This window comes from Cheilinus undulatus, linkage group 6 (genome assembly GCF_018320785.1).
Source record: "Cheilinus undulatus linkage group 6, ASM1832078v1, whole genome shotgun sequence".
NCBI classification, from domain to species: domain Eukaryota; kingdom Metazoa; phylum Chordata; class Actinopteri; order Labriformes; family Labridae; genus Cheilinus; species Cheilinus undulatus.
Genome location: NC_054870.1, coordinates 10,271,465 through 10,287,393, shown reverse-complemented (window position 1 = coordinate 10,287,393; position 15,929 = coordinate 10,271,465). Strand labels below are relative to the sequence as shown.

General features: G+C 40.4%; 1 protein-coding gene and 8 non-coding genes across 9 annotated transcripts in view; all 9 read left to right on the top strand.

Moving 5' to 3' along the window:
* Window positions 1-15,929, top strand: part of LOC121511202 (cilia- and flagella-associated protein 46) — a 157,200-nt gene that overhangs the window by 58,360 nt on the left and 82,911 nt on the right. The window contains 3 exon segments of the mRNA XM_041789801.1: window positions 7,292-7,398; window positions 9,804-10,016; window positions 13,011-13,215. Of these exon segments, the coding sequence (XP_041645735.1) occupies window positions 7,292-7,398; window positions 9,804-10,016; window positions 13,011-13,215 (525 nt within the window).
* trnai-aau lies at window positions 317-390 on the top strand. The gene has a single exon. It is a non-coding gene; the product is annotated as a tRNA-Ile (tRNA).
* trnai-aau lies at window positions 823-896 on the top strand. The gene has a single exon. It is a non-coding gene; the product is annotated as a tRNA-Ile (tRNA).
* On the top strand, window positions 1,321-1,394 carry trnai-aau. The gene has a single exon. It is a non-coding gene; the product is annotated as a tRNA-Ile (tRNA).
* Window positions 1,826-1,899, top strand: trnai-aau. The gene has a single exon. It is a non-coding gene; the product is annotated as a tRNA-Ile (tRNA).
* trnai-aau lies at window positions 2,322-2,395 on the top strand. Its single transcript has one exon. It is a non-coding gene; the product is annotated as a tRNA-Ile (tRNA).
* Window positions 3,334-3,407, top strand: trnai-aau. Its single transcript has one exon. It is a non-coding gene; the product is annotated as a tRNA-Ile (tRNA).
* On the top strand, window positions 3,829-3,902 carry trnai-aau. Its single transcript has one exon. It is a non-coding gene; the product is annotated as a tRNA-Ile (tRNA).
* trnai-aau lies at window positions 4,322-4,395 on the top strand. The gene has a single exon. It is a non-coding gene; the product is annotated as a tRNA-Ile (tRNA).

Genomic DNA, 15,929 nt, shown 5'->3' with positions numbered 1-15,929 from the left:
GGTCAGCCAGACTGTGTAAGCCCCACCTATACTTCCCACATCTTCTGAGGTGAAGAAATGACTGAGTGACCTTGCTCAGACAACTGCTTTTCTTTTTCAAGGTGAGGAAAATCTGAAAAATTGTGAAAAAAGACAAGAAGCAATGACCACATGGCTTGACAAGGCGTCTGACTTCGGATCAGAAGAGTGAGGGTTCGAGTCCCTTGATGTTTTCAAATGCAGCTTTATACAAAAGACACTTCTGTCGTGTTGAAATTGTGTTCTGTTTGGATTTGTCTGCCCCAATAAAAGATGTTGGGGATGTCCCAGAGAACCAGGCCGGTTAGCTCAGATGGTCAGAGCATGGTGCTAATAACGCCAAGGTCATGGGTTCAATCCCCATACTGGCCAATGACTGCAAGACTCAACTTTGAACTACTTCAGCCACATTTGCTCAAGGCACACCTCCCATAACCAGATGTCATTACAAGCACTTCTGACTCAGCTTTGAACAATGTCAGCCAGACTGTGTAAGCCCCACCTCTATTTCCCACAACATTTTCTGAGGTAAAAAAAGATGACTGAGTGACCTTTCTTGAAGAAATTTTTTTCTTTTCATGGTGAGGCAAATCCGAAAAAAATGTGAAATAAACATCAAAGAGCAATGACCACGTGGCCTTATGGACAAGGCGTCTGACTTCAGATCAGAAGAGTGAGGGTTTGAGTCCCTTCGTGGTTGCCAGTGCAGCTTTATGAAAAAGACATTTCTGTCATGTTTGAATTGTGTTCTCTGTTTGGATGTATCGAACTGATAAAAGATGTTGGGGATGTCCCAAACAGACAGGCCGGTTAGCTCAGATGGTCAGAGCGTGGTGCTAATAACGCCAAGGTCATGGGTTCAATCCCCATACTGGCCAATGACTATCAGACTCACCTTTGAACAATTTCAGCCACATTTGCTTAAGGCACACTTACAATTCCCAGACATCATTGTGAGCACTTCTGCCTCACCTTCGACCAATGTCAATCAGCAGAGTCCACCCCACCTCTTCTTCCCAGAACATCTTCTGAGGTGAAGAAATGACTGAGTGACCTTGCTCAGACAACAGCTTTTCTTTTTCAAGGTGAGGAAAATCCGAAAAATTGTGGAAAAAGACAAGAAGCAATGACCAAGTGGCTTGACAAGGCGTCTGACTTCGGGTCAGAAGAGTGAGGGTTCGAGTCCCTTGATGTTTTCAAATGCAGCTTTATACAAAAGACACTTCTGTCGTGTTGAAATTGTGTTCTCTGTTTGGATTTGTCTGCCGCAATAAAATATGTTGGGGATGTCCCAGAGAAGCAGGCCGGTTAGCTCAGATGGTCAGAGCGTGGTGCTAATAACGCCAAGGTCATGGGTTCAATCCCCATACTGGCCAATGACTGTCAGACTCACTTTTGAACAATTTCAGCCACATTTGCTCAAGGCACACTTACAATTCCCAGACATCATTGTGAGCACTTCTGCCTCACCTTCGACCAATGTCAATCAGCAGAGTCAGCCTCACCTCTTCTTCCCAGAACATCTTCTGAGGTGAAGAAATGACTGAGTGACCTTGCTCGTATAATAGCTTTTCTTTTTCAAGGTGAGGAAAATCTGAAAAATTGTGAAAAAAAACACCAAAGAGCAATGATCACGTTGTCTAATGGACAAGGCGTCAAACTTTGGATCAGAAGAGTGAGGGTTCAAGTCCCCTGATGTTTGCAAATGCAGCTTTATGAAAAGGACATTTCTGTCGTGTTTAAATTGTGTTCTCTGTTTAGATGTATAGGCCCCAATAAAAGATGTTGGGGATATCCCAGACAGACAGGCCAGTTGGCTCAGATGGTCAGAGCATGGTGCTAATAACGCCAAGGTCATGGGTTCAATCCCCATACTGGCCAATGACTATCAGACTCACCTTTGAACATTTCAGCCAGATTTGCTCAAGACAAACCTCCCATTCCCAGACATCATTGTGAGCTGTTCTGACTCATCTTTGTACAAGGTCAGCCAGACTGTGTAAGCCTCACCTCTTCTTCCCACAACATCTTCTGAGGTGAAGAAATGACTGAGTGACCTTGCTCAGACAACAGCTTTTCTTTTTCAAGGTGAGGAAAATCTGAAAAATTGTGGAAAAAGACAAGAAGCAATGACCAAGTGGCTTGACAAGGCGTCTGACTTCGGATCAGAAGAGTGAGGGTTCGAGTCCCTTGATGTTTTCAAATGCAGCTTTATGAAAAAGACATTTCTGTCATGTTTGAATTGTGTTCTGTTTGGATTTGTCTGCCCCAATAAAAGATGTTGGGGATGTCCCAGAGAAGCAGGCCGGTTAGCTCAGATGGTCAGAGCGTGGTGCTAATAACGCCAAGGTCATGGGTTCAATCCCCATACTGGCCAGTGACTGTAAGACTCACTTTTGAACAATTTCAGCCACATTTGCTTAAGGCACACTTACAACTCCCAGACATCATTGTGAGCACTTCTGCCTCACCTACGACCAATGTCCATCAGCAGAGTCCACCTCACCTCTTCTTCCCAGAACATCTTCTGAGGTGAAGAAATGACTGAGTGACCTTGCTCAGACAACAGCTTTTCTTTTTCAAGGTGAGGCAAATCCGTAAAATTGTGAAAAAAAAACACCAAAGAGCAATGATCACGTGGCCAAATGGACAAGGTGTCAGACTTTGGATCAGAAGAATCTGGTTTCAAGTCCTTTCGTGTTTGCAAATGCAGCTTTTTAACAAACACAGTTCTGTCGTGTTTAAATTGTGTTCTCTGTTTAGATGTATAGGCCCCAATAAAAGATGTTGAGGATGTCCCAGAAAGACGGGCCGGTTAGCTCAGATGGTCAGAGTATGGTGCTAATAACGCCAAGGTCATGGGTTTAATCCCCAAACTGGCATATGACTCCAAGACTCACCTTTGAACATTTCAGCCAGATTTGCTCAAGGCACACCTCCCATTCCCAGACATCATTGTGAGCTGTTCTGACTCACCTTCGACCAATGTCCATCAGCAGAGTCAGCCTCACCTATTCTTCCCAGAACATCTTCTGAGGTGAAGAAATGACTGAGTGACCTTGCTCGTATAATGGCTTTTCTTTTTCAAGGTGAGGAAAATCCGAAAAATTGTGGAAAAAAAAACACCAAAGAGCAATGATCACGTTGTCTAATGGACAAGGCGTCAGACTTTGGATCAGAAGAGTGAGGGTTCAAGTCCCTTGATGTTTGCAAATGCAGCTTTATAAAACGGACAATTCTGTCGTGTTTGAATTGTGTTCTCTGTTTAGATGTATCGGCCCCAATAAAAGATGTTGGGGATTTCCCAGACAGACAGGCCTGTTAGCTCAGATGGTAAGAGCGAGGTGCTAATAAGGCCAAGGTCATGGGTTCAATCCCCATACTGGCCAATGACTCCAAGACTCACCTTTGAACATTTCAGCCAGATTTGCTCAAGACACACCTCCTATTCCCAGACATCATTGTGAGCTGTTCTGACTCTTCTTTGTACAAGGTCAGCCAGACTGTGTAAGCCCCACCTATACTTCCCACATCTTCTGAGGTGAAGAAATGACTGAGTGACCTTGCTCAGACAACAGCTTTTCTTTTTCAAGGTGAGGAAAATCTGAAAAATTGTGAAAAAAGACAAGAAGCAATGACCACATGGCTTGACAAGGCATCTGACTTCGGATCAGAAGAGTGAGGGTTCAAGTCCCTTGATGTTTTCAAATGCAGCTTTATACAAAAGATATTAATGTCGTGTTGAAATTGTGTTCACTGTTGTGATCTATCTGCCCCAATAAAAGATGTTGGGGATGTCCCAAACAGACAGGCCGGTTAGCTCAGATGGTCAGAGCGTGGTGCTAATAACGCCAAGGTCATGGGTTCAATCCCCATACTGGCCAATGACTATCAGACTCACCTTTGAACATTTCAGCCAGATTTGCTCAAGACACACCTCCTATTCCCAGACATCATTGTGAGCTGTTCTGACTCTTCTTTGTACAAGGTCAGCCAGACTGTGTAAGCCCCACCTATACTTCCCACATCTTCTGAGGTGAAGAAATGACTGAGTGACCTTGCTCAGACAACAGCTTTTCTTTTTCAAGGTGAGGAAAATCTGAAAAATTGTGAAAAAAGACAAGAAGCAATGACCACATGGCTTGACAAGGCGTCTGACTTCGGATCAGAAGAGTGAGGGTTCGAGTCCCTTGATGTTTTCAAATGCAGCTTTATACAAAAGACACTTCTGTCGTGTTGAAATTGTGTTCTGTTTGGATTTGTCTGCCCCAATAAAAGATGTTGGGGATGTCCCAGAGAACCAGGCCGGTTAGCTCAGATGGTCAGAGCATGGTGCTAATAACGCCAAGGTCATGGGTTCAATCCCCATACTGGCCAATGACTGCAAGACTCAACTTTGAACTACTTCAGCCACATTTGCTCAAGGCACACCTCCCATAACCAGATGTCATTACAAGCACTTCTGACTCAGCTTTGAACAATGTCAGCCAGACTGTGTAAGTAGGCCTGGGGAAAAAAATCAATGCACTGAAATATTGAGATACTTCCTGGCATAATCCTGTATGAATATTTTCAAATACAGTATCGATATTTAATTAGCTAATTATTAATTTTGTTGGTGTGGTAGTTTGTGGTGTAATTTCACCCCCTGATCGCTAGTTGGCAGCTGGCATTGCCAGCTGGCAGTTGACTCTTGCCTCTTCTCTCTTGAGACAACGAGATCACGCAAGACTTCCGGTCTGCATGATCTGGTTGCTTGTTCCTACCCAGCAGAGCAACTTCTGCTGCATTCATAATGACAGTACAAACTTAGACAGGAGCTAGTCCGTCGTTTGCAAAATATGCCACGCCGGAGTAAAATACTCAGACAACATGATGAATCTACGAGTTAGGCATCATCGCGTTAGCGCTACAGCTAACGGCTAACGTTAACAAACAAGCCAGTTGAAGCTACCTCTGGTCTCTACTCGTGCAACCATAATCACAGTTGTTTTATTTGTATGGCCTGCCCCGTGTAGTGTCCTTAAGAATGACTGCTTCGGTAATACAATAAAGAAACACTGGCCCGTCACGTCATGCCCTCCACAAAACACAGCCCATCAGTCCTTAAAGCTGGACGTGACGATCAGCTCGTCTCCCATAGTCTCCTTCCACAAACACTTGGTCGTTATGGGATGACATAAAAAACTGATATAATACGGAAAGATTGGAGTACTTTCACTCTATAATAATTGATTTCTAAAAAAAAAAAATCACAGCAGCATTTTAATTAAGTGCAACAAGTGGGTAAAATCCTCATCTTCAGATTGAATAAAGATAGGTAAAATGCGAGATGATGCAGGACTACATATTTTTCAAATAGCTTAATTCTACATTGTTAAATTCCATATTAACTTAAATTTCAATTAAGTTATATATATATATATATATATATACTGCACACATATGTATAGACTTTATGCACTTCATGTTCAGTATTTAGCTCAGTCTGTGAAATTCACGCAAAATCGTAGTGAATAAATTGAGAAATCCTGCACTTGACCATTTTACAACTGTTCTGTATTCTCTAGTTAGACATATTTTGTGATGTATCGTTATACAATTTTCTTGCAATATATCGATTCTCGTAGTTTTGCTGTATCGCGTCTCGTATCGTATCGTGAGGTACCCTGTGATTCCAACCCCTATGTGTAAGCCCCACCTCTACTTCCCAGAACATTTTCTGAGGTGAAAAAATGACTGAGTGACCTTTCTTGAAGAAAATTTTTTCTTTTTCAAGGTGAGGCAAATCTGAAAAATTGTGAAAAAAACAACTAGGAGCAATGACCATGTGGCCTAATGGACAAGGCGTCTGACTTCGGATCAGAAGAGTGGGGATGTCCAAGAGAGACAGGCTGGTTAGAACAAGTGATCAGAGCGTGGTGCTAATAACGCCAAGGTCATGGGTTCAATCCCCATACTGGCCAAGGACCGTCAGCCTCTTTCAGGCTCACCTTTAAACAATTTCAGCCACATTTGCTTAGCACACACGATTCCCAGAACTCATTGTGAGCAGTTCTGACTCAGCTTTGAACAATGTCAACCAGATTGTGTAAGCACCACCTCTACTTCCCACAACACTTTCTGAGGTGAAAAAATGACAGTGCTCAAACAACGCTTTTTCTTTTTCAAGGTGAGGCAAATCCGTAAAATTGTTAAAAATGACAAGAAGCAATGACAACATGGCCTAATGGACAAGGTGTCTGACTTCAGATCAGAAGAGTGAGGGTTCGAGTCCCTTTGTGGTTGCCACTGCACCTTTTTAAAAAAGGACAGTTCTCTTGTTTTTAAATTGTGTTCTCTATTTGGATTTACCGGCCCCAATAAGAACTGTTGGGATGTCCGACAAAAACCTGCCAGTTAGTTAAGATGGTCAGTGCGTGGTGCTAATAATGCCAAGGTCATGGGTTTAACCCTCCTAATGGCCAATGAGTCTATGAAAAATTTCAACACACCTTTTACCAATGTCTGGCACAGTTGGGACAGGTCCACCTGCCACTCCTAGATTTCAATTCAAATCTTCCTCTGAGGTTAAAAAAAATAAAATAAAAAAAAATAAAGACGAAAAACAAATAGTCTCTTTAGTTATGTCTGATAACTTTTACCTACCTTAATCTTTGCTTTTAAGATTTTAGAAAATTTTGTAACTAGATTTAAAATTCTTGCAGTATAATATGGTCATTATTGGAGTGGTAAAAAATTTCAAGAGATAGATGCTGATTAGTTGAAGCGACAGTCTGTTGTTCTTTTTTCTGAACTTGTCTTATTGTGTAATCCCTCTTCCCATCAAAATTCCTCTTCCAGATGTTTATTAGGTCCATAGAGATGTTCACTTGACAGCACTTTAAAGAAAGTGGAGACAGTTTTCCACCACAGATTCATGACCTTTCCAAAACTGACTCACATTGTAGCCTCACTGCTTTCTCCTCTGATGTCTCTGTCTTTGTTCTGTGACAAATGTTTTTTTTTTTTTCCTCAGTGAACTTATTATCATTCAGCAGTCTAAAAGATTAATGATTTCTCAGTCTTATGATGAAGACAGGTTCTCTTGTCTCACCTGAATCAGCTGCCGCTGGACGTGCTCAGCAGTCGTTTCTCCTTCTTTGATCTGTTTTAGCTCATCTTTGATGGCTCTGGAGATGCTGTCTTCCCCATAGCGGGAGGTCTTCTTTTATTTTGAAGATATCCAAATGGGAAGTCAACTCTACTATTGTCATGACATTTCTCTTCTAAGGCCACCATCCACAAGCTGCTGATGGAAGGGGTGGAACTCAACAGTCCTGCTGTCCCTGGGGGCAGAGTGTGTCTATCTGAAAAGGATCCACATTGGGTTATTTACAGGTGAGAAACAATAGCCATACACTTGCACACCTGAACTTCGAACTACAATATTTGCTCTGTGTATAACATCTTTTTTTTAGTTTTAATATAACTGATCACACAATAAAAGTTTAAAGAACAATTTTCCAGCATCAAAGTACAAAGTGGTCTAATATTACGTCAGCATATTAGACTCTTTACATGTGATATTACATAATCTGTCCTGCTGGACAGCAAAATTGATATGTTAGTTACTAGAAAGCAGTGCTAAAGAAATACTCCATCCATCCATCATCACCGATTATCCCGATAGGCTGGAGCCTATCAAAGCTGTCATTGAGCAAGTGGTGGACTCGTCACAAGTCAATCACAGGGCTGACATATTGAGACAAACAACCAAGCATGCTCACATTCACACCTATAGTCAATTTAGAGTCACTAATTAACCTAACAAGGATGTCTTGGGTGGTGGGAGGAAGCCAGAGTAACTGGAATAACATGCACGCATGCATGCACTCCTCACAGGCCTTTACCAAGAAGTGAGCTTAGAACCTTTTTGCTGTGAGGAAACAGTGCTAACCTGCCCCACCATGCAGCCGTGTCCTTGTTCCATGTCCATGGTTGTCTTTGAAGTGCAGGTTTTGTACACAGAAAGCTTTGAAAGCTGGAATTGTCAGTATTAGATGCCCGCAAATTCTTGCATGAAGCGGTTAATACAGCATATTCCATAGCAACGTTTCATTTGTGACCAGTGCTTAATGGGCTTGCACTAATGCTACCTAACACTAATTTTATGGTTAATATTACCCAGTTTATGCTGGTACAAAACTGATATAGATGTTAAAAAACAGTTTCTTTCATACACCACTTGGATATAGTCTGCTTAGGAGTTTTTTTTTTTTTTTTTACAATTTAATGAAAACCAAGCAACAAAGAATTTGTGTGGACAGCACCACAGTCATCAAGGCTTCTGTATGCTTTGGCATGGCTGCCTGTGAAAAGAGAAACGTCAGGTTTTCACGAGCTTCTTTGTTCGTGAGTGTGCATGGTTGACTGGGCTTATTTCACAGAGTCACTGACAATTGTGTTAATAGGCTATTTCTGTTTCTATTAATTGTGCAGCTCCCAAGTACAACACAAATGTAACTATCAACTAAAATAAATAGCAGCCCAATGCTAAAAGAAGTACTTCCACTGTCCACTGTAGTGAGTGACGTCAGAGTTGTCACGTCTGCAAAGCAGTAATATCAGAAATATAAAGTTATACTTTGTATCTGCACTTAATTTTTTTAAATTATCCCAATATCTCAAGGCAAAATTTCAATTTATTTAGTTTTATATCCATGTTTGAATTGTATTTAAACCAAAGAAAGAAATATTTTGCACACAAAAAAGTTTAGAAAAAAAAATCTGCTCAGCATTGTTTTGTGTTTTTTATAATCATAAGCTTCTTTTTAAATATACCAATTTGTGGAGGTGTTTTTCTTGTTTCTTCTCTTTCATTTTTGTTCTAAATATTTAAGTGGATAAAAAAATTCCTTTTTTAATTTTTTTTTTGGTTTTCCCCATACAATTTGTGTGGCTGATACAAGACTTTAAACACCAACAGGATGCTTAAATAGAAAAAGATGTTTCTGAAGTACTCAACAAGGAGCCCACTGGAAACAGTTGAGTCTATAGCTGATAATGATAAGAACCAGTGTTAATGTATTTAGTTTTTGATGTAATCCCGGACCAATGCCAACCAAGCACAAACTTGCACTGCAAACATAAAGAAAAACCACTCTGGTCTGTAGTTTTGTTATTCTCAAGAGAATTGCTACCGTGGAGGCTAAATCAAAGAAATGACAGACAGAGATGAGATGACAGTAGAAAAAAATATCCATTGAGAACTGAATTTGATTTCCTGTGTGCTTAAGTAGGACAAATTTTGCTTTTCTGTTTGAATCACATTTGAAAAGATTTTTTAAAACCTCAATAATGATTACTCTTAATCTAATCTACGTTGCATGACAGTTAGGTTACACCTCATTACAATCTAATTTTCATAACTATCATAACAATAAAGATAATCAACTATAATCCTGGAAACAATAGATATTAAAAAAAAACACTTCACATTAAAGTGCTTTTACTATAATTGATTTTTTTATAATTGTCCTTTCACCATTATTACTTAAATCTAATGACGCTTCCGAATGCCTCATTAGTTTCGACCTTGTTTAGTTGAGGTTCGACTCCTCCATGTTCATAATGCAGAAAATTCTGCTAGTTTTAATTAGGAACTGAATCTGTTGGCTGGAAAATGTGTAATTTTACGCTTCTGCAGACTTTTACACCTTGTGTTTAATCAGTCACTGGGGACAAAAACATGTAGGCACTGTACACAAACACAGCTCATTCTTTTATCTGTTCCTCTCTGTTAGAGACTGGATCCAGGATCTGTCTTCTTACGCCACCTCCAGCTTCTTGCGGGCAGCAGAGCTCGGAGCAGAGATCAGGGAACCGTGGGTGATAACAAATGCGGCTGTTTACCTTTGGAACTACAGCAGGCATCTGATGGCAGCAGGAGAATACCAACGCCTGCTCTCCACCTTCCAGAGTTTAGTGAAGATGCTTCGTGACACAGATTACACTGGGTAGGCTTGGTTTAACCACTTTTACTACAGCATAGATTTCTGATCGAAAGAAGAGGTAGGTGTTTGGAAGATTTTACTGGGTTGATTTTAGTCTTTTACTATGAAAAAGAAGAAAAAATAGTAAACCAAAGGCCCATTTTTGTGGTATTCATGTGCTTTGCATAATGGGTCTAAACCAGCGGATACTCACCAAATACACGAAATGTTAACATTTCATAGCTAATTTCAGACAAATGACTACACGATTAATGATATTACAAGTTAGGTTATGAATGCAGAGGCACTACTAGTCAACAGGCCTGTATTTGCTCTCTAGGAAATGAAAAAGATCAAAACACAGCACAGTTAATGTATAGCTAAAATGTGCAACATTTATTACGAACAATCTGTACTATAAAGCAAATGACCACTAAGCATAGTGTAAATAGATATATTGTTTTTATTGAAGCTTTTACTACATTTTATTGTTCCTGGTTTTCAAATTCATTAATGGTTTATTTAACAACATAAGGTTAAAAGCTAGTATATGACTGACTGCAATTATCTGGGAAGCCTGTTGAGATACCAGACTGAATTTTATGTTCTGTAGGGGTGATTAGGTTTTGGGGTGTGTAATTTTGCTGCCCCGTATGTCTGTGGGTTTAGAATTGAAAAGCCCTAAAAGTTTAAAGGTCACATATATTATCCCTTAAGACAAGTCTATATGGGTCTCAGAGGTCCTCAAAACATGCATGGATGTGGCTCACCTGATCCTCCTCTCAGCTGGCAGCTAAAAGGAGGATCAGAAGAGGAGGATGGAACTTTCTTCCATGGGGGAGAGCCAACCGAACCTAGGGCGGTGCTAACTCCCCACATGACATCATGAGGGAAAATCTGAGAACGGCTTGTTTCAGCACACATTTTTTGAAAAGTGGAGGAAAGGGGGGGTTCTGATTCTTGGGGGGATTGTGGATAGACCGGGGGCACATATTTTTGCTCGAAAAGCCTGAAAAGTGTATTTTGCTTATTATGTGACATTTAAAACATGATTGGAGGAATGTTCTGTCTGTCACGGGCTATCAGAGCGACAAATTGTGTTGTGCACATGCACTTCTTTTGTCCAGGCTACCCCTGCTTTTGATTGATAACAGTGGAGCTTCATCTAAAACTACTTTCACACTGCCTCTCTTTTCCGTGTCTGTTACACCTTCGTTCTGCAACGCCGTTCTGTATGAAAGCAACCATTCCGCAATGGGGGGTCGATCTCGCCCCACCTCTGACCTCTGAAGAATAATGAGGATTAACTGGAGAGACTGCGAGGTTATAGAGAGATCACACTATGTACAGGAGAAGAGAGAGCAGACACATCTCTGCTCACAGCAGCATCTGAAAAGTTCCATGATGTGTTCAAGTGAGCTCTGTACTTTGAAGTTTCTGACCTCCGACATAAATATGTGCACTGTGACACTGCTTGAAGTCCAACCTCCAACTCAGAAATGTGGAGGAAAAAAAGCAGCAGAATGGGCAGCGGCTGCCATATGAATACAGGACGCCGGGGTGTGTGTGTAAGCTCGGGCATGCACGGCTCTGTTACACCTTTGTGTGAATTGCTTGTTGCGGAACAGAGACGGGCATTCCTTTTTGCCTTTATCGCTGTGTAAAAACGGCTTAAAATTGATGCCAGTGAGGAGCTGTGCAAATCATCTTCTCTGCCTTGACAAGCTTTCAGTGTGGCTCTCTGCACAGGTTTTAAAAAGAAATGTGGTCCAGTTCCAATTACACTGCCACTTTCTACAGCTACATCCAAGCTAATGGCTACCACGGCAGCAGCTCCTGGATACACCGGAAAACTGTAGCCATAACAATTGCATACTTATGCCGAAACAGAGCGGGAGATGGGCGGAAACATCTTTTCTGTCACAGAAAGCTTTTAGTTTTGCTCTCTGCATTTGTTTTAATAAAGAAATGTTGTCAAGCTCTGACAAAAGTGCCACTGTGGCTAATTCTGAGCTAATCACTCCACTAGCAGCCATTGCATACAAGCACTCACAACCAATAACCCTTTCCTTGTAACTATCACTACTCATAAAGGTAAAACATCTTTCAAACATGAAAAGCTTTTAGGATTGTTTTTATTCTTTGTTTCATCCAGTAGTATGATCCAGTTCTAGTAAACCAGATGCAGTGCTAAAGCTTTATCAGAGGTAATCACCGCAGTGGAGGCAGCTATCACTGATGGATTTCAATGCAGCTAAAACCCTGCCCAAAGCACAACGCTGTACGTATGGCTCTATATCAGTGATTCCCAACCTGTGGGCTGCGCCCCCCTGGTGGGCTGTGAAGGTATTGCAAGTGGGCCACCAAATCATTTCCAAAATAGTCTGATTTTGTGGGGGGAGGGGAAATGTAACTATATAAAAATAAAAATATACAGAATAGTGTTTTAAATGTTAAAACTCAGTTACATTTCAAAGGATGTTAAAAATGTTCAAATATTCTTTTCATTCTTTTGTTTTTTTACTTCAAGTGTTAGACATGTGACAAGCAAATGAGAGATAGGAACTTTTGTTGTTATCTAGAGGTTATTGTGTGGACAGCTCCTTGAAAACTGTAATGCTGAAGGTGCTGCAAATGTTACAGATACTGTGTTAGCGACTGTGGAGCTTCCAACATGTTTCTCCTGTATTCAGTTCAGTCCTTTATGTTCAATTTTCAATTAAAAAAAAAGTGCTCTGAGAATGCATTATATGGCCGCAGTATTTATGGGGTCAGAGGTGTGCCGCAAAATTTTTGAGACTTAAAAGTGGGCCCTGAGTTGGAAAAGGTTGGGAACCACTGCTCTATATGTCAGTGTGTAATGGTCAGGCCAAAAAACATTTATACCTTGCAAATTTGCTGTAAAGGTTTTTTTTTTTTTTTTTTTACTCAGTGGAGGAAATTGAATGCATGATTAAGTAATCTTATTACTCAACTTTACACACAACTTTACATCAGCTTATTATGTTGTAACTTTAGGAGTCGTGCTCTGTTTGTGCTGCTGTGTGATGCTGTGGCCCGGGGTTCGATCCAGCCTCTGTGTGGACCAGACAGCATCGAGCCAGCCCCGCCAACTGAAAGAAAAAGCAAAAGCAGAACAGAGAAAGGGAAGGACAAGGCTTCTAGTGCCCAAGAGGTTTACTTGGACCCTGCTGCCCTGCAGGACGTCCATAAGGCATCTGAGGTATGTAAATGTGTGTCTGGAGGAATGCAATGAGGCAAAAGCATGGTAGAGTGTTTTAATTAACTTACTGTGTCAGTTTCTGTTAACGTTTCAGACCTTTTTTAACAAACTGAACTGGCCATATGTTTATGAACCTGACAGCTAGACATGCTGTTTCATATATCCATTGCATTGGATATATTTCACACCCATATGGGAAACCACCCAAAAAAGTGTTTGTGAAGGGCAGAACCATTCAAAAAAAAAAAAAAAAACTCTTTAAGGGTGACTGGATGAATTTTATGTCTGCCACATTTATTATGTACCAATCAGAGGGGCATAATGATGCAATGGACATATGCAGCTCCAGTAAGTGCAGTACTTCAAGTATGCTTGATTGGCAGTCGCAGTTGTTGTTAGCTGACAGATAAGTCAGTTTGTGAATAAAGCTTATGCCAAAGCTGGTCGGGAGAAAAGCAAAGAAGTCTTTTCTCCCAAGAAAACGTTTCAGCAGGGTCCTTTGCTCTCGTTTAGGTAAAGAAATGCTGCCCAGAATCGCTGCAGCCATGCTAATTGCTTCACCAGCGGCAGCCATTTCTTACCAGCTTGCAGTACAACTACACCATACATGTAATCAACAAAAATTCATGCTGAGGCTGGTCGGGAGAAGAACAGAAACAGCTCTCCTGCCTAGAAAAAATTTCAGTGCAAACCACTCCTGTAGCTACCACCTTATTTTTCTCAAACCACACTGATCGTTAATTTGGCTGAATCAGGCCAGTTCATCAGCTTTGCAGGAACATATGTTTCTTATTTTGATACTTCCAGTGGTACAATAAATACACATTTATGATATAGAATATAATATACACTGGTATATCAGACAGTCTGTTTTTGGGGTTTCCCCAAGGGAAAAAAAGTCTGCACTGTCTTCATATGTTATGATTTTCCATTATGTCCAGAAAAGTCCAAAACCATAGACTGTAGAATTGGACAAAGCCTGTGTGACTTCAGACCTCTGCTTACAATAGGCAGACTTAAACAGCTCTTCAAGCCAATCTGCGGTGGGCTCCATATTGAAATCACTGTCACAACCAAACTTGATCTGGATCAACTTAACAGCTTGCCTACTAAGTTCAACCTCCTGTCGGCTAGCTAGCATTCTGGCTGACAGAAATGTAGCTTCTGCCTGTCGAGCCATCTGTTAATCAAATGAGACACGCCAATCAGTCCAAAGTGGGTTTTTTCCTAAATATAATCTAAACCATTGTGGTACAAAATTCACCCCCCATACAGTGAGAGCACATGAAAACATTAGCTAATGAGACACATTTGTTTTTTTTTTAACCAGGCTGTAAACCAGTAGTGTAGAAAATAGCTGTTTAACAGGTGTGTAAATGGACCTTCCAGCTTTATTTTTCCAAAACATGCAGTTTCTTTGCAACTGTGTAGCACTTTTTACTACATCTGTTTTCACCATGTCCTGCTAGCTGTTGATGCAGAAGTATATAATATATACTTATATATAATATTTGTAGATTATAGGGCTGCCCTGCCCACCTCTTCCACTCACGTGTCTGTAATTGAACAGTATTTTCAATAAAACCAACTATTCACATGGTTTATTCACTGAATAGTATACCAGTTTTCGTCAAATACAGGATTATGACTTAGTGAGGGGATGACACTGTCAAAAGTGATGCCACCAGCCTGATCTGTGTTTTCCAGCACTGAGGAGTGAAGTAACCACATGCAATTTGCAGTTAATTGGGCCAGTTTTCAGTGGTGTAAGGTCACATGCAATGTGTGATGGTTGCGGCTGCGCTTGTGGTCATGACAGTATTTTTCACAGCATTTTAAACTGATAATTGGCCCCAGCAGTATGGATGCAGCAACTTTTTGTCATAAAACAGTAGTAGTAGTAAAGTGTATCTTATGCACAGCTTTTGTACCTAAAGGCACACATGTGACAAGGAACAGAGATATTCAAATTCTGATTTTTTGGTACATGAATGCAAATTAATATTAAAAAAAAATGTTAACAGTAGTAGAAAATCTGTTTTGGCTGTTTTTTGTTGGAGAAACATCATTGATTCTCGCAGGCAAATCCTTTCAGACTGATTGAGTTGTTTCCAGCTGTTTCTTTCTGTTCCTTATTATCCCAGCGTAAAAAAAAAAAAAACATTGCAAATTGTAGCATTCAAAGCTCAACAACAGATAAGAATCTGTGTGAAAATTGAATTGTGTTGAGACTGCAACCACAACTCATTGTGAATTTGTTTCTGAAGTCTCAATGGACTTTGCAAAATCTTTTCCACAAGTTTCCAAAACTGATAATTGTAATCCTTTCTTCAGATGTTACAGTGTAGGCTTTACGTAAGAAGCAGTTTCTCTGGTATTGACAGTTCCCAAAATATTTTAAACTTAATATTCTTTATTTAACTTTTTTAGGCTTTTGAAATTTTTTCCTGATGGCAGTCAGATTTGCAAAAATTCAGTTTCAGTTTAATGAATCAAATAACATGTCTGAACCATCCAAATACTGAACTGTTTTGCTATGAAAATGGGAGACCTTTTATGATTTTTATATGAATAATTTTTGGCAGTCTCTATTAAACATGATTGCAAGTAAGCTTTTACTGGCCTCTGAATGCACCAGCTAAGTAAATGGGCAAATTGAGAAGGCACTAGAAACCAGCTCTCGCATCCCAGTTGTTTTTGCACATTATGATTCT